The following is a 20,330-nucleotide window of genomic DNA, read 5'->3' as shown; positions in this document are numbered from 1 at the left end:
GCTGCATCCTGCGTCCCCATCCTTATGTGCTGCTCCATCCTGCGTCCCCATCCTTATGTGCTGCTCCATCCTGCGTCCCCATCCTTATGTGCTGCGGCATCCTGCGTCCCCATCCTTATGTGCTGCTCCATCCTGCGTCCCCATCCTTATGTGCTGCTCCATCCTGCGTCCCCATCCTTATGTGCTGCTCCATCCTGCGTCCCCATCCTTATGTGCTGCGGCATCCTGCGTCCCCATCCTTATGTGCTGCTCCATCCTGCGTCCCCATTTTTATGTGCTGCTCCATCCTGCGTCCCCATACTGCCTCTGACCCGCTGGGCACCGAGTGCTGGGGGGCCTGAGCAGGCGGGGACACCGGCGCGCTGTGGGGGTCAGGTGCCGGTATCGCCGCCAGCTCAGGCCCCCCAGCACTTACTATACTCACCTGTCTGTCCCGTTCCAGCGCTGCGCGCCGCCATCTTCCCGGTTTCCTGGCTGTGACTGTTCAGTCAGAGGGCGGCGCCGGCGCGCATTAAGCACGTCATCGCGCCCTCTGAACTGAAGGTTACAGGCCGAAGACCGGGAAGATGGCGGCGCGCAGCGATGGAACGCAGGACAGGTGAATATGGCCGATACTCACCCTCCTGGCAGTCCCTGCTTCTCTGTTGGAGATCGCGGTGTGCGTTCAGTGTGAACGCATACCGCGATCTCCTGGGAGCGTCACTCTGTGAGGCCCAGACTGCGCCGGCGCTTGCGCCTGCGCAGTCTATAAAGGCTTCAGACAGAGTGACGCTCCCAGCGTTATATTATAGATATTACAATTGTACTTCATTATAGTGGTAAAGTTTCTTTTCATAATAATTAATAAAATTTCCCACATGTCTAATTTACATCCACACAATTTCTGAATCATGTATTTTTTTGTTAGGAAGTTATAAGGGTTTAAGGTTGACCAGCGATTTCTCATTTGTCCAATATTTTACAAAGCCATTTTTTTTAGGGACCACATCACATTGGAAGTGACTTTAGGGGGCCCATATTACAGAAAACATCCAAAAGTGAGACCATTCTAAAAACTGCACCCCTCAAAGTGGGAAAAAACACTTTCAAGACCTTTACTAACCCTTCAGGTGCTTCATAGGAAAAAATAAACATTTTACTTTTTTCGCATTTTATTTTAGACTCAAATTTTCTTATTTTCACAAGCATAGCAGGAGAAAATGGGCCCCAAAGGTTTTTGTGCAATTTTTCCTGAGTACGCCGATACCATATATGTAGGGAAAAACTACTGTTTGGGCGCATGGTAGGGCTCGGAATGGTTTGACTTTTTTTTTTTTTTTTACTTAAAATCGGCTGGAATCGTAGTGGACGCCATGTCGCATTTGGAGAGCCCCCTGATGTGCCTAAATAGTGGAAACCTCCCACAACCCACAAGTGCCCTCATTTTGGAAACTATAGACTCCTCAAGGAACTTATTTAGATGTGTGGTGAGCACCTTAAACCCCTGGTGTTTCACAGAAATTTATAACGTTGAGCCGCAAAAATAAAAAAAGCACATTTTCCACAAACATATATATATTTTTTGGTCCCAAATTTTTGATTTTCACAAGAGTAGCAGGAGAAAAATTGTTGTGCATTTTCTCCTGCGTATGCTGATACTCCATATGTGGGGGAAAACTACTGTTTGGCTGCATGGCAGGGCTCGGAAAGGAAGGAGTGTCATTTTGGGATGTAGACTTTGATGAAACTGAAAATACGGTCATGTACTGCCTTTTTTTTTCTTTTCCTGGGTGGCAAGTGGCTGCAGGGTTGCTGCTTAGCTCATCTGATCTCTGAATGTGGGCAGATTTCTGCTGCAGTAATCTTCCTCCCAGCCAGAGACCAATTGGCATAATCCAGGACTGCACACACTGTAAGACACCCCATACTTATTGTTGAGGTACAGTTAGGGGCAGCGGATTTCACAGAATGGTTCATGTTCCCAAGTTGAAATCACTCGGAGGTGTCCATTAAACAGTGTATGGAGATGCACTTTTCCGTCTCTGAAGACCTGTTTCCATCTGTGCACCAGATCAGTGGGGGTGCCCGGGTGTCGGACCCCTGGCTATCTGATATTGATAACCTATTCCATGTGTTGAGGTAGCGGAGTACCCCTATGTGACCGGCCCTTAATCGTCTGCTGATTGACGTCGATCGTCGTTCATTTATGGACAGATCTCTGCCTGTCTCCTCATCTTTATCATGCGACTCCTTTATATAATCTGTTTCCATATTTTGCTTCACCTTTGAGACACTGGTAAAATAAGAAGTTTCCTCATTGTTGTGTATTTTCCGCCCTTTCCGTTGCAGCAGGCGCATCATTCATCTCCTCGCCGGGGCGAAGCTCCATCCTCCCGCACACAGTACAAATCAGAATCTATCATAACTATGCCAGGTTTTAAAGAAATCTATTATTTTTTTTTTGTCTGTATCCTCTGGTCTTGCACTCTCTGTAATGTTCGTTTTGTTTTCTTTCTTTTTTTTTTTTTATAATGTAAATGTCAATTATGGCCACAAAGGAAAATTATGAAGCGGATGCAGCAATCCAACCTTCATAATGAAAGAAGAATTCGGAAGCACGAATGTCATCCCTAAATTATGTCTGCGTATATTATATCATGTGTCAAAGTGATATGTATGGTAATCTCTGCCCATTAGTTGTCCGGTTTTAATTCATATAATTATATTGCAAGTAAAATAATAATTTCTGCAGAAACAAAAAAGTTAGGAGAGATGACGTCGTCTTTAAACACAAGCTGATTTTCAGGGGTTACATGTGACTGATTCTATCCCTCCGCTTGAGTTGCCGCGTTTCGCCATCACTCGCTTATCCAGGGGTGCAAATGCTTCTGATACATTAGTTCTGCTCCTCTTACTAAGAGTCCTTCCTGTGATTTTTGTTCTCAGGTACCAGAAAGGAGGAGAAGCTTTGCTGGTGCTGCTGCCATCCGAAGTGAAAGGGATGGTGCGACAGCTGGACGAGAAGAAAGTGCCCATTAACGAAATTAAGTATGTGAAGGAAGTGTAAAACTAATTTTGAGGGATGACTTTGAGCCTTCCCACAACTTCTGCCGATATAGTGGTGCCGAAAAAATAAAAACTAAGCCTCTGTGCTTTTACTGTCAGCTAGTTAAAGCGGATCTGTTGTTTGATTTCACAATACAAGCCACATATTGAACAGATCTTAGACCAGATGAGTCTGATGGACTTTCTTTGAAAATCCAAGTCAGAACATATAATCCTTTATAAAAGTGTAAACCTAATCTTTGCCCGCCTAGTCTGATTCTCGCTAGCCAGTGGTATAACCAGGACTGCTGTTTGATGCTGCGTAAAGGTATGTGCTGAGTTTTTGGAGCAGAACTTCTTAAGTTTCTGATGATTTTAGAGTAGGATTTAAGTAGTTTCTGCTCCAAAACCTTCTCAGAAAAATTCCCCTGTGCACATATCCTGATTACGGAACTGATATCCACTTCCAAATTATTGGAATAAATCATCATATTTAAAAATAAAATGCGGTAAAACGCTACAACGGGCTTATAAGAAAATGCGTTTTTGATCCTGTACGAATATTTTCGTCAGGTTCTAGACACCTTTGAATATTAGCACCTTGTGGATGCTGAGAATGTGAAGGCACTGGAAAATGATCCGGGTTTGGAATTGCTTATCTCGATTCACCAGGGGAACGGAGAGTGGTCGGCCGGAGAAGAGACGCTGCCTTTGACTTGTTGCTATTTTGTTGTCTGATTGCAAAGCTCACAAGTTGAGCACATTGAGATGCACTTACAGGTGCTCCTCATAAAATTAGAATATCCTCAAAAAGTTAATTTATTTCAGATCTTCAATACAAAAACGTGAGACTCCTATATTATATAGAGTCATTACAAACAGAGCGATCTATTTCACGTGTTTATTTCTGTTAATGTTGATGATTATGGCTTACAGCCAATGAAAACCCAAAAGTCATTATCTCAGTAAATTAGAATACTTTATAACACCAGCTTGAAAAATGATTTTAAAATCCAAAATGTTGGTCTACTGAAATGTATGTTCAGTAAATGCACTCAATACTTTGTCGGGGCTCCTTTTGCACCAACTACTGCATCAATGCAGCGTGGCTTGGAGGCGATCAGCCTGTGGCACTGCTGAGGGGTTATGGAAGCCCAGGTTGCTTTGATAGCAGCCTTCAGCTCATCAGCATTGTTGAGTCTGACGTCTCATCTTCCTCTTGACAATATCCCATAGATTCTATATGGGGTTGAGGTCAGGCGAGTTTGCTGCCAATCAAGCACAGTGATACTGTTGTTTGTAAACCAGGTATTGGTAGTTTTCGCAGTGTGGACAGGGGCCAAGTCCTGCTGGAGAATGAAATTTCCATCTCCAAAAAGCTTGTCAGCAGAGGGAAGAATAAAGTGATGTAAAATTTCCTGGTAGACGGCTGCACTGACTTTGGTCTTAATAAAACACAGTGGACCTACATCAGCAGATGACATGGCTCCTCAAACCATCACTGATTGTGGAAACATCACACTAGACCTCCAGCAGCTTGGATTGTGGCCTCTCCACTGTTCCTCCAGACTCTGGGACCTTGATTTCCAAATAAAAAGCAAAATTTACGTTCATCTGAAAGCAACACCTTGGACCAGTGAGTAACAGTCCAGTTCTTTTTCTCCTTGGCCCAGGTAAGACGCTTCTGGCGTTGTCTATTGGTCATGAGTGACTTGACACAAGGAATGTGACACTTGTAGCCCATGTCCTGGATACTTCTGTGTGTGATGGCTCTTGAAGCAATGACTCCAGCAGCAGTCCACTCCTTGTGAATCTCCCACAAATTTTTGAATGGCCTTTTCTTAACAATCCTTTCAAGGCTGCGGTTATCCTGGTTGCTTGTGCACCTTTTTCTACCACACTTTTTCCTTCCACTCAACCTTCCATTAATATGCTTGGATACAGCACTCTGTGAACAGCCAGCTTTTTTAGCAATGACCTTTTGTGGCTTACCCTCCTTGTGGAGTGTGTCAATGACTGCCTTCTGGACATCTGTCAAGTCAGCAGTCTTCCCCATGATTGTGGAGCTACTGAAACAGATTAAGGGACCTTTTTAATCGCATAGGAAGCCTTTGCAGGTGTTTAGATAATGACAATTTGGTTTTCATTGGCTGTAAGCCATAATCATCAACATTAACAGAAATAAACACGTGAAATAGATCACTCTGTGTGCAATGAATCTATATAATATATGAGATTCACGTTTTGTATTGAAGAACTGAAATAAAATACCTTTTTGATGATATTCTAATTTTGTGAGAAGCACAAGTTAAGGGACTGCCCTTGCTTCTCCACTATCTTTTTTTTTTTTTAATTTATCTAGTCTGGTTGACAGCTCCTCACTGACTCTCCTCTCTGCCAAGATCTCAAACTAATCCGTACAAATTGCAGCTGTCAGTCAGGCTGGATGGGTGGGCAGAGACTGAATGCCCTTGATCTCATCGGCTCTCGCTCTATAGCTCGATTCAGAAACTTCTTGTATTAAAATCAGGATTATACAGCCATTATGACTTACATTTTAAAAGTATTCTAGCCTGATCAAATACGTTGATAAGATCTCGGCTGAAGCACAGGCAGCTAGGTTGGAAGTTAGAAGAGGATGGTCGGGACCAGGTGAACGCTGTGGGAGATGTTAATCTCTGAGTGTATACGAGCAGCAGGACTAAAGCCCCCGTCACACATGGCGAGATCGCTAGCGAAATCGCTGCTGAGTCACAAGTTTTGTGACGCAACAGCTATCTCAGTAGCGATCTCGCTATGTGTGACACGTAGCAGCGATCAGGCCCCTGCTGTGAGATCGCTGGTCGTGTCGGAATGGCCTGGACCATTTTTTGATCGTTGAGGTCCCGCTGGGTAGCACACATCGCTGTGTTTGACACCTTACCAACGACCTCGCTCACAGGACGTCCCATTGAATCATCATGAAATAGCATCGTTCTACAGGTCGCTACAGTTCACCGCATCGCTGCTGCGTCGTTGGGGAGATCGCACTGTGTGACATCTCACCAGCGACCACATAGCGACGCTTGAGCGATCCCTGACAGTTCGTATCGTTGTCGGAATCGCTCAAGCGTCGCTATGTGTGACGGGGCCTTTACACTATTAGAAAGCGACATCTCCCACCACCTGCATCTCTTGTCCCATCTTTCTGTTGCCGCCTGTGCCTCAGCCGAGAGGTCTTCTCTGGTATAGGCACGTTTCCATCTCCTGTTTCTCCTTGTAGAGGAGCTTTCTCTTCACACAACCCATGCTTTTGCGACTTCGGATGTTTTTTTTTTCTTCAGTAATGTGATTGCAGATAGTTACATAATTAATACTGTTGAAAAGAGACTAATGGGAGAGGATAATGGGAAGGTGAATATAACGAACACAATGCACGAATCAACAGAGCTAAACTTTCCCTCCTGATCCCAATTGTCAATCCGCTGGACTAAACAATCACAAAAGATATTTTGATAAAAACTTTTAATACATTTCTGATGAATAGTAAAGGATTAACTGGACGCAACTGGATGGTGTAATTTTGATTTATTTATATAAGAATTACATTCCATTTTTGAGTGGCAAGCTCTATTTTTCTGGTGCTGAGCTCCAAACGCCATCTTCAAGTTATACTCCTTGTGGACAATTTTTGGAAGACCCCCACGTTTGTTCTCCAGGCGTTTGTAGAACTAAGACTTGTCCATCAGATAGAGAAGTGTGATGCGTCATTCCACAGAACACTTTTTTTCTGCTTTGTAGACCAATGATTCCGCCGTTGCACCACTCCATCCGATGCTCCGTATTGTGCTTGGTGATGTAAGGCTGTACGTAGCTGCTCCTGGCGGGTGAGCAGTGTTTGTGCCAGAGGAGGTCCTGACTCTGCAGTTATAGAGTCGGCAGAGTGTTGACGACTTTTATGCCTTCTGCTCCTCAGCACTCTTTGACCCCCGCTCTGTAAGTTTACGTGGTCTCCACTTCGTTTCTGTGGGTCCTAAATTCTTCCATTTTTTCCAATAATGCCATTCACATCCGATATTCTGCATCAAATGCTCAAAGCTTCTATCATTAAAATGGAAATACGCCACCCGCACATTAGCGGAATATCGTGTGTTCCCACGGCTTTATCGATGCATCGTCGCCGATGAGCCACGTTACAGTCCCGTCATCCACGGCTTTACAATTCTCATTAACAGATTAATATGCTAATTTGCTGTAATCATCGACTATTGCAAATGACTTTATGGTTATTATTCATCATTGTTATTAAAGCTAAAGACATTTTTTTTTTTCTTTCAATTATTAAAATTAAAACCCCGTAATAAGCTAAAAGCAGATTATGGATTATAAACTAATTGAAAAACAAATTAAAAGTAAATTACAATGAACAGCTGAATTGCGGCATTATGCCGGAGATTGTACAAGTCCTATTTATTAAAGTTCTTTTCTTTTTTTCCTTTCCCCCTTATCCCCCAGAATTAACCCTGAGAAGCTCCTTGATGTTCAAGGGCGACTGGAGGCGTTTTTGGCCCAGGAGCAGCAGCTGAAAGAACGCGCTCAAAGGGTAAGTGTGTGCGTGCAGGACTAATGTAGTGATTACAGGGATCTACTGTTCACTGGATCAGTGTGGGACCCCCTCAGACAGCACTGGTCGGTGTACATTCTCCCCTCGCTGGATGAGCATAGCCTGGAGGAATGGAGCAGCAGAAGACCGCTTGTGTTTTCGGACACAATGATTGGCGCAGCGATCACACACTCTGCCAGGCCAATCATACAATTGACTTTAAGACCTCTATTTTTGTGATCTCGGGAGGTCTCAGTAGTCTGACACCATGAATCATAAATTTATCACCAATCCTTTTGGACAGGCTCTTTCAAGGGGTTGTCTGATAGTAGTTGTCATTTTCTCTCGCTTCCTCAAACTCAATGTGGACAAATCTGAACTCATCATCTTTCCTTCATCCCACAAATCTTCCTTACCTGACCCATCTATCGCAGTCAATGACATCATGCTTTCCCCTGTACCCGAAGTCCGCTGCCTCGGAGTAACCTTCGACTCTGCCCTGTCCTTCAAACCACACATCCAAGCTCTTTCCACCTCCTGTCGCCTCCAGCTCAAAAATATCTCCAGGATCCGTCCTTTCCTCAACCCCCAATCTACTAAAATGCTTGTGCACGCCCTCATCATTTCCCGCCTTGACTACTGCAACATCCTTTTCTGTGGCCTCCCTGCTAACACCCTTGCACCTCTCCAGTCCATCCTTAACTCTGCTGCCCGACTAATCCATCTCTCTCCTCGCTACTCCTCCGCTTCCCCCCTCTGCAAATCTCTTCACTGGCTCCCATTCCCTCAGCGTATCCAGTTCAAATTGCTAATACTGACCTACAAAGCCATCCATAACCTGTCTCCTCCATATATCTCTGAACTAATCTCTCGATATCTTCCCTCACGTGATCTCCGGTCCTCCCAAGATCTCCTTCCCTCCTCTACACTTATTCGCTTCTCATCCAATCGCCTCCAAGACTTCTCCAGAATATCCCCCATCCTCTGGAACTCTCTGCCCCAACACGTCCGACTATCAACCACAGTCGGATCCTTCAGACGGAACCTGAAAACTCATCTCTTCAGGAAAGCCTACAGCCTGCACTGACACCGCTGCTGCCTCATCACTATCGAAGCAACCGCCTCACCAACACCGGAGCTACCGCCTCACCAACACCGGAGCTACCGCCTTACCAACACCGGAGCTCCTGCAACCCTCAACCTACTGTCTCCTTCCCCATAATCCTGTAGAATGTAAGCCCACAAGGACAGGGTCCTCGCCCCTCTGTATCAGTCCGTCATTGTTAGTTTGTTTACTGCATGTGATATTTGTAACTTGTATGTAACCCCTTCTCATGTAAAGCACCATGGAATCAATGGTGCTATATAAATAAATAATAATAATAATAATTTTCTCTGCACAAATCTCATCCAGGTAATTGGGGTTAAAGGAGCACACATCCTCCTTCTCCATATCATCACCATCACCATGATCATCAATATCAATCATCATCATCATCTCCATCATCCTCCTCCCTCCCTCCTCAATCTCCTCCCCCCTCCCTCCTTAATCTCCTCCCTACCTCCTTATTCTCCTCCCTAACTCCTTCATCTCCTCCCTCCCTCCTTCATCTCCTCCCTCCCTCCTTCATCTCCTCCCTCCCTCCTTCATCTCCCTCCCTCCCTCCCTCCTCCATCCCTCCCTCCCTCCTCCATCTCCTCCTTCTCCGCTCTCCCTCCATCTCCTCCCTCCCTCCTCCATCTCCTCCTCCATTTCCTTCTCCATCTCCTCCTCCTCTATCTCCTCCTCCATCTCCTCCTCGATCTCCTCCTCCATCTCCATCAATCGTCTCCCCCTCTGTCTCCCCCTCTGTCTCCCCCTCTGTCTCCCCCTCTGTCTCCCCCTCTGTTCTGTGAAGAATCTCACACAATTTTTTTTTTCTTTTTAGTGTTTTGTTTCCTATTTGCGATCTGTCTATTTAATGAAGGACAAGGAAGTATTCGATGTCTTCCAGTTGCCTCTTTCACAGTTTGCTCGGTAAGTGGATGAAAATGGACTGTACAGTTCACAGCAAGTTTTTGAGCATAGCCTCTTAATGGGGTTTTCCTATGCAGGGTCTGGGTTCTTCTTTGATGTTTTTATGGGGTAACCCTTTAAGTGCTAAAGTTCCAGGTCAAGTGTATGACTTAAAGCATGCCTGTAGTCACTTTTTAGTAGATCATTATTGTCTTAATCTAAGGGCGCAGTATGACGACCGTATAACATGGACGACAATCGCATCGCAGTTCTCGGACTGGACGGCAGCCCTCTTGACCAAAGCATGACAGCTTGTCTAGAAATATAAGCTTGAGCCACTGGCCAGTCTGAGCATTGAGATGCGATTGTCGTCCATGTTAAGGATGCAGTTAGACGTCTGTATAACACGGATGGCGATTGAATCGCAGTGCTCGGACTGGCCGGCGGCTCTCCTGACCCGAGCGTGACAGCTTGTATTTCTATACACGGTGACACGCTCGGGTCAGGAGTGCCGCCTGCCAGTCCAAGAAATGCATTTGTCGTCCATATTATACGGACTGCACCCTTGTAGCAATTCTGATGTGAATTCTATGTTATAATGTTTCTTGTGCTGTTCCTCTATTATTCTTCCTGAAAATGTATGAATAAATGGACGCTGTGGTGTTAGCATTAGTCAGGGACTTGCTCTGCCCCGATGACCAAAGGCGAGCGGCTGCAGGGAGGATATACCGTAAGTTTGTTTCCTCCCTGTAACCGTGACTCCAGTAATGCAAATCAATGCAATTTTAATGCAATTTACATGTGTTAACCCTATATCTGCTGGTTAATAGCGTTTCTGGATATGACTGTTTTATTTTTCCAAGGGTTTGTATCTATTAAGGAAGTTAGAGGATGGCTGAGCTCTTCCTGGACCTGTGGGGGCGGGGGGGGGGGGGGGCCCTTCGGAGGTCGAACATGAGCACCTCCACTGCATTCATTTTATATGGGTCCATCGGACACCAGCTGGGCGCTGAGCTCTCCCAGAGACAAAAGATTAAAATGGAGCTGCGCATGCGCCACCTCTGCGCCCTTCCCTTGTTTTTGGTATCAGTGAGGGTCCCAGAGATTGGGACCCCAGCGATCAGGATGTCCCCCACCCTTTTAAAGTGTATGTGGACCCCTTAAGTGCCAATATTCCTGCTCTCCAGTTTTCTATTTAAGTGCAATAAGTAGACTTTCTCTGCTGAGTCTTTGATCTTGTGCTTCAGTCTCTTCATTAGTTACGATTGTGTTTTGCTGCTTTTCCTTCCCCCCCAAAAAAAGTAAATTATACGAGATTAAATATTCTGCCTGCGTGCCGGCAGCGTGACTCATCAGGATTGTTCTGTGGCCTAAATGTCACATGGAAGTGCCTAGCACGCACAGGCCATCTGGCTAGGGAAATGAGATGTAACGTTTTGATTAGAACGGTTTATTGTCTAATTACGGCTGATGGCGGGTTAACCTCTGCTTCGGTGGGGATGCCCCCGATCTGTGCTGTCAGGAGCCAGGGTCAGGCTCGTGCCGCTCTCCTAGTTATCAGAGCAATACTTTATACATTGACTATGTAGAGCTACAAGTCTAAATGTAAATTAGTGATTTTTGGAGGACCCCCACCAACCCCTTCTAGGGAACCAGGGATTCATTAACCTCACATATCGTGCACATTTTGTTCTCAATCCATATTTATTCCTTTCTCTAGCAATATTAAATAGGATCTGCTCAGACTCCTTGAATTTTTCAGTTTTTCATTGCCTTCAGTTCTAGAGGTGGTCTAATCGTTCCTTAGCTACATCGCACGATTTAGCCTATGAACCGGGTCTTCATCAGGAATCTGCTACTAAACTGCATCCCCCTCGAACCTACTGTGTATCTAGTGCCTAGGTAGACCGCCATCCTTTTTTCTGTATATTTGCTGTTGACTCTTCCATAGATTTAGGACCTTTGGAAACTGCCAAGTTCTTGCACTTGGGTCTTTGGGGGGTTCTCATTTTCTGTAGAAGGAAGTCTCCCACACATCATACTCGTAAATGTCCACTAAAATGAGGGTGCTTAAGTTTTCACTCTCAGCAGTGAAGTGCTCATCTTTGTTCTTACGGAGACTATAAATGTGTCTGTATTTCTTACCTGTGACATTATCTTTACGATTTGTCAGGTCATTGGGTCTTGCTGTGGCCCCAAGAGTTCGGTTCCTTCAGAAAGCTCAAAACTCGAAGAGTTCTGAAAGTAAACCAAGTGAGGACGCCCAGGACCCTGGCACCATCAGCGATGAGGAAATTGAAAACTTTAAGTCTCAACTCAGTGGAAAGAATTTAAATCGGACCGTAAAAGGGAATATAAAGAAAGATGAACTATCCAGTGGAGACGGCGAAGAAGAAGAGGAGGACGATTCAGACGCCGCCGAGAGCACCAAGTCTGGAAGACCATCTGCTTTCCAGCTGATAGATGAGGAGGACGATGATGATGACGACTGCCGGGATGAGGAGATTTTTACCGTAAAGAGAAGAGATGTATTTGGTATTAATGAAAGTGATAAAGTTCTGGTGAGTTTCTATACATATTTCTATTTATTACATTGCCTAAAGTATGTAGAGCTTCTGCGACAAGTTTGGGGCTCCCACCAACATTTAATCACAAATGTCTTCTATGCGGCTGGCTTGAGTTTGCGATGTAATTCTAAAAATTGATTCCACCAAACTGTAGGAGTATAATTCTCAAATACTATAATGTCATTGTATAGTGTTCCCTTTTTTTTGGGACCTAGAGGCCCAGCCTACAGCATCATAGCTTCACTGATGGACTTTCCAGTTGGCACTTGGCATTTCGCCATATTCCCGGCAACCTCTAGGCGTTAAGCTCTAGAGTGTGGTCTTTCCGCAGAACGTGCTTGTCTACTCCAGGGTCCTCAGCAGGCACTTGTGTGCTCTTGGTTATTTACACCTGGGTTTCTTTGGAAGGGAGAAAAGTGTTGTGTAAGCTGAAAGCACATTGATGTCCTACGATGATGCCTTGGTGTCCACAGTTGATGAGCTAGTCTTCTACTTCAGTTAGCCAATAGAGAATGCAGGGTTTCATGCAAGATCTTAAGTTCTACGATGGTGTCCACAGACTTCTCGAACCTGGAATTCTTTGTAGAGACTATTTGTGTCCACATATACAACTATCAAGAATTTACAATGAATCCATTGCAGTTGGTCGTATGTTTTCTAATAAAGGTAGCGTCACACGAAGCCACGCTGCAGCGATACCGACAACGATCCGGATCGCTGCAGCGTCGCTGGAGAGCTGTCAAACAGACAGCTCTCCAACGACCAACGATGCCGGTAACCAGGGTAAACATCGGGTTACTAAGCGCAGGGCCGCGCTTAGTAACCCGATGTTTACCCTGGTTACCATCGTTAAAGTAAAAAAAACAACCACTACATACTTACCTACCGCTGTCTGTCCTCGGCGCTCTGCTTCTCTGCTCTGGCTGTGAGCACAGCAGCCCGAAAGCAGAGCGGTGACGTCACCGCTCTGCTTTCCGGCTGCCCGGCGCTCACAGCCAGAGCAGAGAAGCAGAGCGCCGGGGACAGACAGCGGTAGGTAAGTATGTAGTGGTTGTTTTTTTTACTTTAACGATGGTAACCAGGGTAAACATCGGGTTACTAAGCACGGCCCTGCGCTTAGTAACCCGATTTTTACCCTGGTTACCAGCGAAGACATCGCTGAATCGGCGTCACACACGCCGATTCAGCGATGTCAGCGGGGAGTCCAGCGACGAAACAAAGTTCTGGACTTTTTTCCCCGACCAGCGATATCACGGCAGGGGCCTGATCGCTGCTGCCTGTCACACTGGACGATATCGCTAGCCAGGACGCTGCAACGTCACGGATCGCTAGCGATATCGTCTAGTGTGACGGTACCTTTAGAATAATCCTCGTTGAATAATTTGGGGAGCCCCAATGTGCTTTTCCACACTTTATCCATGTTGCCAGCATTTTGGGCTCACATATGAACAGGATTTGGTTCATCACTGCCCCTTTATTCGTTGCTTATATTCTGCCAGATTCCCCTAATAGGAGATTTGAGTGCCCTGGTTTTCGGAATTAGCAGGTGTCGTTGGAGTTGGGTTTTCATTGATCAGCAAGTTGCCCAGGTTTGGCACGAAACGTCTGCAGTCATTCTGCCTGGATGTGGCATGAATACTTTGGCCAGTAGACATGTGCGGCCTGGCTCAATAGGAGTGAATCGAGCAAGGCCTCGCACGTCTAGTCTGACTGTGGTTTGCAGTATTCATGTCTCATCCTTGCGATCATTGGATAGTCTGGCACCAATGAATCCGGACAACGCACGCAATGTGAGGATTTTTTAAAGTTGGGCAATTTAAGCGACCAGCTCTTTCTCCCGCCAGACAAATTCTACATTTAATCAGAATTATGTAGCCATTCTCTTTTGGTGGAGTTTTTCATTTCCTGAAGCAGGAATATCGCATATGAACAGCAAAGTAGATTTTCCATAGAAATGAATAGACAGATTTCCAAGCCTTTTTAATAGGATTTTGGAGAGGGTCTGCTCCAGAAAAGCTGTCAACAGTTTAAGGCTGCTTTCACACATCAGGTTTTTACCGTCAGGCACAATCCGTCGAATGTTGAAAAAAAAAATGGATTCTTCGCAGATTGTGAAAAACTGATGCAACAGATCCGTTTTTTCGACGGATCTGACTAGCATATCCAGATAATTGGATTAAAAAAAAAAATTGGAGCATGCTCCGTTTAAAAAAGCGAAATCCGGTTCCGGAATCTGTCATTTTCCGGATCCGGAAACCTTCCGGTTCCCATAGGCTTCCATTCTAGCAAAAAGCTGGAAGCCCCACATGCGGCGCTTCTGGCTTTTTTGGCGGAGACAAAAAAATGTTGCTGTGTACGTTTTTTCCAGATGCTAGAAATGACATTTTTGCTGAAAAAAAACGGACGAAACGTACGGTCATCTGGCGCAATCCGGTGCTAATACAAGTCTATGGGGACAAAAATGGATCCGGCAGCATCTTTCGCCGGAACCAGTTTTTTCAAAATTTGCCGGATTGAGCCTGACGGAGAAAGACTGATGTGTGAAAGTAGCTTAAGAATACGTCCCCATGCTGATCGCCAAGATGTTCTCTGCCCTAGTAATGAGGGGCGGTGTAGCGCTGGCTCCGGCCGACTTACTAACTATTGTCTTAGGCTACGTTCACATTAGCGTTTCCCGACGCAGCGTCGGGAAACGCAGCGGCGACGCACGCGTCATGCGCCCCTATGTTTAACATGGGGGACGCATGCGTTTTTCGCGTTGCGTTTTCCGACATGTGCGTCGTTTTTGACGCTAGCGTCGGACGCAAGAAAATGCAACAAGTTGCATTTTTCTTGCGTCCGATTTTCGTCAAAAAACGACGCACGCGTCGCAAAACGCAGCGTTTTTGCGTGCGTTTGCACGCGTTTTTGCGTGCGTCGTGCGTTGCGTCGCCGACGCAGCGGCGCGCAACGCTAATGTGAACGTAGCCTTACATAGTTCCTGCCTTGTTGCAAGTTTAACCTTGTCTCTTTGTTTCCGATGTTCTTCTAAAAAGTTCTCTGAGCTGTACACAGAGTTAAGCTCTGAGTAAATGATCAGTATCTGTAAACTCCCAGTATCGTCTGGTGGCGGCCGGGGGAATCTGCAGGAAAAGGTCATTTTGTTTCTTGAGACTCAGACTTGCATAAATATCACATTACGAAGCTCCAGATAATTCGTGAGCACCGGCTCTGCTGAGCTGCATGTACGCGGGTAAACATTGTCTGATGCCAGTGGCTTAGTCTTATAATGCGTATTTTTTTGTAAATTAAAAGGAAATTAACTCTTAACATATAACTATAACTCCAGAAATTGTTTTTGATGAAACCTTAATCTGAGCTGTGTTTTGGGGCACTGGAGACCGTTATGCCACACAGGAAAATGCATTGTTGCAGCCAGCAGGTTCCTAACAGACTTGCAAACTATTAAGTGTCAATATCTGGCTTCTAAAGACTTCGGTCATATAAAGGTTTGTCTCTGCCGCCCTGCCCCCCCTCTCTCTCTGCCGCCCTGCCCCCCTCTCTGCCGCCCTGCCTCCTCCTCTCTCACTGCCACCCTGCCCCCACTCTCACTGCCGCCCTGCCCCCACTCTCTCCCTCTGCCGCCCTGCCCCCCCTCTCTCTCTGCCGCCCTGCCCCCCTCTCTGCCGCCCTGCCTCCTCCTCTCTCACTGCCACCCTGCCCCCACTCTCACTGCCGCCCTGCCCCCACTCTCTCCCTCTGCCGCCCTGCCCCCCTCTCTCTCTGCCGCCCTGCCCCCCTCTCTGCCGCCCTGCCTCCTTCTCTCTCACTGCCACCCTGCCCCCACTCTCACTGCCGCCCTGCCCCCACTCTCTCCCTCTGCCGCCCTGGCCCCCCCCTCTCTCTGCCGCCCTGGCCCCCCTCTCTCTCTGCCGCCCTGGCACCCCCTCTCTCTCTGCTGCCCTGGCACCCCCCTCTCTCTCTGCCGCCCTGGCACCCCCCTCTCTTTGCCGCCCTGGCACCCCCTCCTCTCTCTGCCGCCCTGGCACCCCCCTCTCTCTCTGCCGCCCTGGCACCCCCCTCTCTCTCTGCCGCCCTGGCACCCCTCTCTCTGCCGCCCTGGCACCCTCCTCTCTCTCTGCCGCCCTGGCCCCCCCCTCTCTCTCTGCCGCCCTGGCCCCCCCCCTCTCTCTCTGCCGCGCTGGCACCTCTCTCTCTCTCTGCAGCGCTGGCACCCCTCTCTCTCTGCCATGCTGGCACCCCTCTCTCTCTGCCGCCCTGGCCCCCTCTCTCTCTCTGCCGCGCTGGCACCCCTCTCTCTCTGCCGCGCTGGCATCCCTCTCTCTCTGCCGCGCTGGCATCCCTCTCTCTCTCTGCCATGCTGGCACCCCTCTCTCTCTGCCGCCCTGGCACCCCCCTCTCTCTCTGCCGCCCTGGCCCCCCCCTCTCTCTCTGCCGCCCTGGCCCCCCCCTCTCTCTCTGCCGCCCTGGCCCCCCCCTCTCTCTGCCGCGCTGGCACCCCTCTCTCTCTGACGCGCTGGCATCCCTCTCTCTCTGCCGCCCTGGCACCCCCTCTCTCTCTGCCGCCCTGGCACCCCCCTCTCTCTCTGCCGCCCTGGCACCCCTCTCTCTCTGCCGCCCTGGCACCCCTCTCTCTCTGCCGCCCTGTCACCCCTCTCTCTGCCGCCCTGGCACCCTCCTCTCTCTCTGCCGCCCTGGCCCCCCGCCCTCTCTCTCTGCCGCCCTGCACCCCCCCTCTCTCTCTGCCGCGCTGGCATCCCTCTCTCTCTGCCATGCTGGCACCCCTCTCTCTCTGCCGCCCTGGCCCCCCCTCTCTCTCTCTGCCGCGCTGGCACCCGTCTCTCTGCCATGCTGGCACCCCTCTCTCTCTGCCGCCCTGCCCCCCCCTCTCTCTGTGCCGCTCTGGCATCCCTCTCTCTCTGCCATGCTGGCACCCCTCTCTCTCTGCCGCCCTGGCCCCCCCTCTCTCTCTCTGCCGCGCTGGCACCCGTCTCTCTGCCATGCTGGCACCCCTCTCTCTCTGCCGCCCTGCCCCCCCCTCTCTCTCTGCCGCTCTGGCATCCCTCTCTCTCTGCCGCGCTGGCACCCCTCTCTCTCTGCCGCCCTGCCCCCCCTCTCTCTCTGCCGCTCTGGCATCCCTCTCTCTCTGCCATGCTGGCACCCCTCTCTCTCTGCCGCCCTGGCCCCCCCTCTCTCTCTCTGCCGCGCTGGCACCCGTCTCTCTGCCATGCTGGCACCCCTCTCTCTCTGCCGCCCTGCCCCCCCCTCTCTCTCTGCCGCTCTGGCACCCCTCTCTCTCTGCCATGCTGGCACCCCTCTCTCTCTGCCATGCTGGCATCCCTCTCTCTCTGCCATGCTGGCACCCCTCTCTCTCTGCCGCCCTGGCCCCCCCCCTCTCTCTCTGCCGCTCTGGCATCCCTCTCTCTCTGCCATGCTGGCACCCCTCTCTCTCTGCCGCCCTGGCCCCCCCTCTCTCTCTCTGCCGCCCTGGCCCCCCCTCTCTCTCTGCCGCTCTGGCATCCCTCTCTCTCTGCCATGCTGGCACCCCTCTCTCTCTGCCGCCCTGGCCCCCCCCTCTCTCTCTCTGCCGCGCTGGCCCCCCCTCTCTCTCTGCCGCGCTGGCACCCCTCTCTCTCTGCCGCCCTGGCCCCCCTCTCTCTCTGCCATGCTGGCACCCCTCTCTCTCTGCCGCCCTGCCCCCCCCTCTCTCTCTGCCGCTCTGGCATCCCTCTCTCTCTGCCATGCTGGCACCTCTCTCTCTCTGCCGCCCTGGCCCCCCCTCTCTCTCTGCCATGCTGGCACCCCTCTCTCTCTGCCGCCCTGCCCCCCCCTCTCTCTCTGCCGCTCTGGCATCCCTCTCTCTCTGCCATGCTGGCACCTCTCTCTCTCTGCCGCCCTGCCCCCCCCTCTCTCTCTGCCGCTCTGGCATCCCTCTCTCTCTGCCATGCTGGCACCCCTCTCTCTCTGCCGCCCTGCCCCCCCCTCTCTCTCTGCCGCCCTGGCCCCCCCTCTCTCTCTGCCGCGCTGGCATCCCTCTCTCTCTGCCGCCCTGGCCCCCCCTCTCTCTCTCTGCCGCGCGGCATCCACAGATGAAAGCAGCAACACCACGGGCTTTTGGTTTTGTTTATTTTTTTTTTTTAGAAAAGCAGACTTCTATAAGATAAAACTGCGTCTGGTGCACAGATCAATCTATCACGTTTAGGAACTGTCCCAATTCTCATGCTCTGTAACTTGCCACATCTTGTTTTCAGTGGGTTCTTCTTCACCATCAGTTTCCTGCCAGCATTTTAGGAGCTGGAGCTTCCTTTCTCCATGGTGCAGCGGCTTTCCTGCCCTGAACTGAGAGTCCTCTTCTGTACCAAACGTTCAGCTCAGGGAAGCGGGACGTGGACTCTCCACCAGCTCCTGTAATCCGGCTCGAGGGGTCTGCTAGCACACAGGCGTTACGTGTTCAGTCTGCAGCACGGTTGAGGGTGACACGTGGCGGCTGCCACTTCTGTAATCATTTTTAACTTTAATTAGTGACGGAGCCTATGTTTTAAAATCTGACCAGTGTCATTTTATGTGGTAATAACTCTGAAACGCTTCTACAAATTTCAGTGATTTTGAGACTGTTTTTTCATGACACATTATACTTTATGGTAATGGTAAATTTAGGTCGATATGTTTTGTGTTTATTTATAATAAATATCAGAAATTTGAGAAAAATGTTAAAAAATTTGCAATTTTGAGACCTTGAATGATTATCCCTTTAATCCATATAGTCATACTACAGCAAAACATTAATAAATAACATTTCCGACATGTCGGCTTTACATCAGCACCATTTGTAAAATGCTCTTTTATTTTGTTAGCATTTTAGGAGGTTTAAAAGTGTAGCAGTAATGTTTCATTTTTTTCAAGGAAATTTACTAAATTTATTTTTTTAGTGACCTATCCATGTTTGAAGTGCCTTTAGGGGTCTCATATGTTGGGAAACCCCCAAACGTGATACCATTTTAAAAACCGCACCCCCTGACATATTGAAAACTGCAGTCAGGTAGTTTATTAACCCTTCAGGTGATGTTCAGGAATTAATGCAAAGTGGCATGATAGGAATGAAAATGTGTATTTTTACCACCTAAATGCCACTGACTTCTGAACAGGTTACAACAGCCGGCAGACTCCAAGACCGCTATTTGGTCATGATTTGCTGTGTGCAAACAATCATGATCTGAGGGCACCGATTGGGATAAAGAGGAAGCCCCCACACTCTGTTAACCATTTATATGATGTAGTCACTATTGACAGCAGCATCTAAGGGGTTAAACAGACTTGGACGGTGCAAACACTGATCGTGGCTGATGCAGCAAGTTGTCAGCTATAGTGTACAGCCGACAGCAGCTGGATTGTCACCTGTATGGGGAGGCTATTCTCTTATATCTCAGGTCAGTTAAAAGGCGTATTGGCGGTCAATAAGGGGTTAAAAGGAATGTTGTCTATTTTTTTTCTTTTTTACTGCTGGGCTCATGGAAGGTATAAAAACAAAGAAAAAATATACGGTACTCTCATGAAGGACCAGTTCCATCACAGCGCCGCTCTTATCCACGACCAGTCTCTTGGCTTGTCTTCCAGCACATCATGTGACTGCTGCACCCAATCAGCAGCCCTGAATGGCTTCATCCTGAACATTCCGTCAGAGAAGGAAGAAACAAGTTCTCACCTGGTTCGGTCGGAATGTGAACGCTGCAGTCAGTCGGCAGCTGTAGACTGGTTGCAGCCGTCATGTGACTTTCCCTGCTGGGAGAAGCAGGCAGCGGTGTGCCAGGTGATGGTATTTTTTTTTTTGCATCATCATCATCCCATTGTAATACAGATATCCATCCTAGTCACTCCTGGATGAGATGAGGCCGCTCTCCTTGTGCTGCCCGTACGCTGTAGATTTTCTCTTTTCCCCCTTTTATGTGATGGAAATACATCAGGTGTAACAGTAACTCCTGGCTCCAGGTGTAATGTCAGTAGTTCACTGTGAAGACAGATGCAGCTGTCAATCAAATCCCTTCTATGGAGGGTGGAGTGAAGGTCAGAGACGCCTTGAGACCTTCCACAGCTCCCGGCTACTTTAGGCCCCATCTTGACGGCTTGTTTTAAGCCCCGGGGGAAGCATTTCTGTCAGGTTTGA

General features: G+C 48.5%; 1 protein-coding gene across 1 annotated transcript in view; it reads left to right on the top strand.

Moving 5' to 3' along the window:
* The window catches only part of DDX10 (DEAD-box helicase 10), a 240,953-nt gene that overhangs the window by 43,453 nt on the left and 177,170 nt on the right, over positions 1–20,330 (top strand). The window contains exons 10-13 of the mRNA XM_069759078.1: positions 2,926–3,027; positions 7,519–7,606; positions 9,535–9,623; positions 11,776–12,163. Coding sequence (XP_069615179.1) covers positions 2,926–3,027; positions 7,519–7,606; positions 9,535–9,623; positions 11,776–12,163 — 667 coding nt within the window. The remainder of the gene's footprint in view (positions 1–2,925; positions 3,028–7,518; positions 7,607–9,534; positions 9,624–11,775; positions 12,164–20,330) is intronic.

The sequence above is a fragment of the Ranitomeya imitator genome, chromosome 3 (genome assembly GCF_032444005.1).
Source record: "Ranitomeya imitator isolate aRanImi1 chromosome 3, aRanImi1.pri, whole genome shotgun sequence".
NCBI classification, from domain to species: domain Eukaryota; kingdom Metazoa; phylum Chordata; class Amphibia; order Anura; family Dendrobatidae; genus Ranitomeya; species Ranitomeya imitator.
Note: the sequence above shows the minus strand (reverse complement) of the source record. Positions and strands in the feature narration are given on the sequence as shown.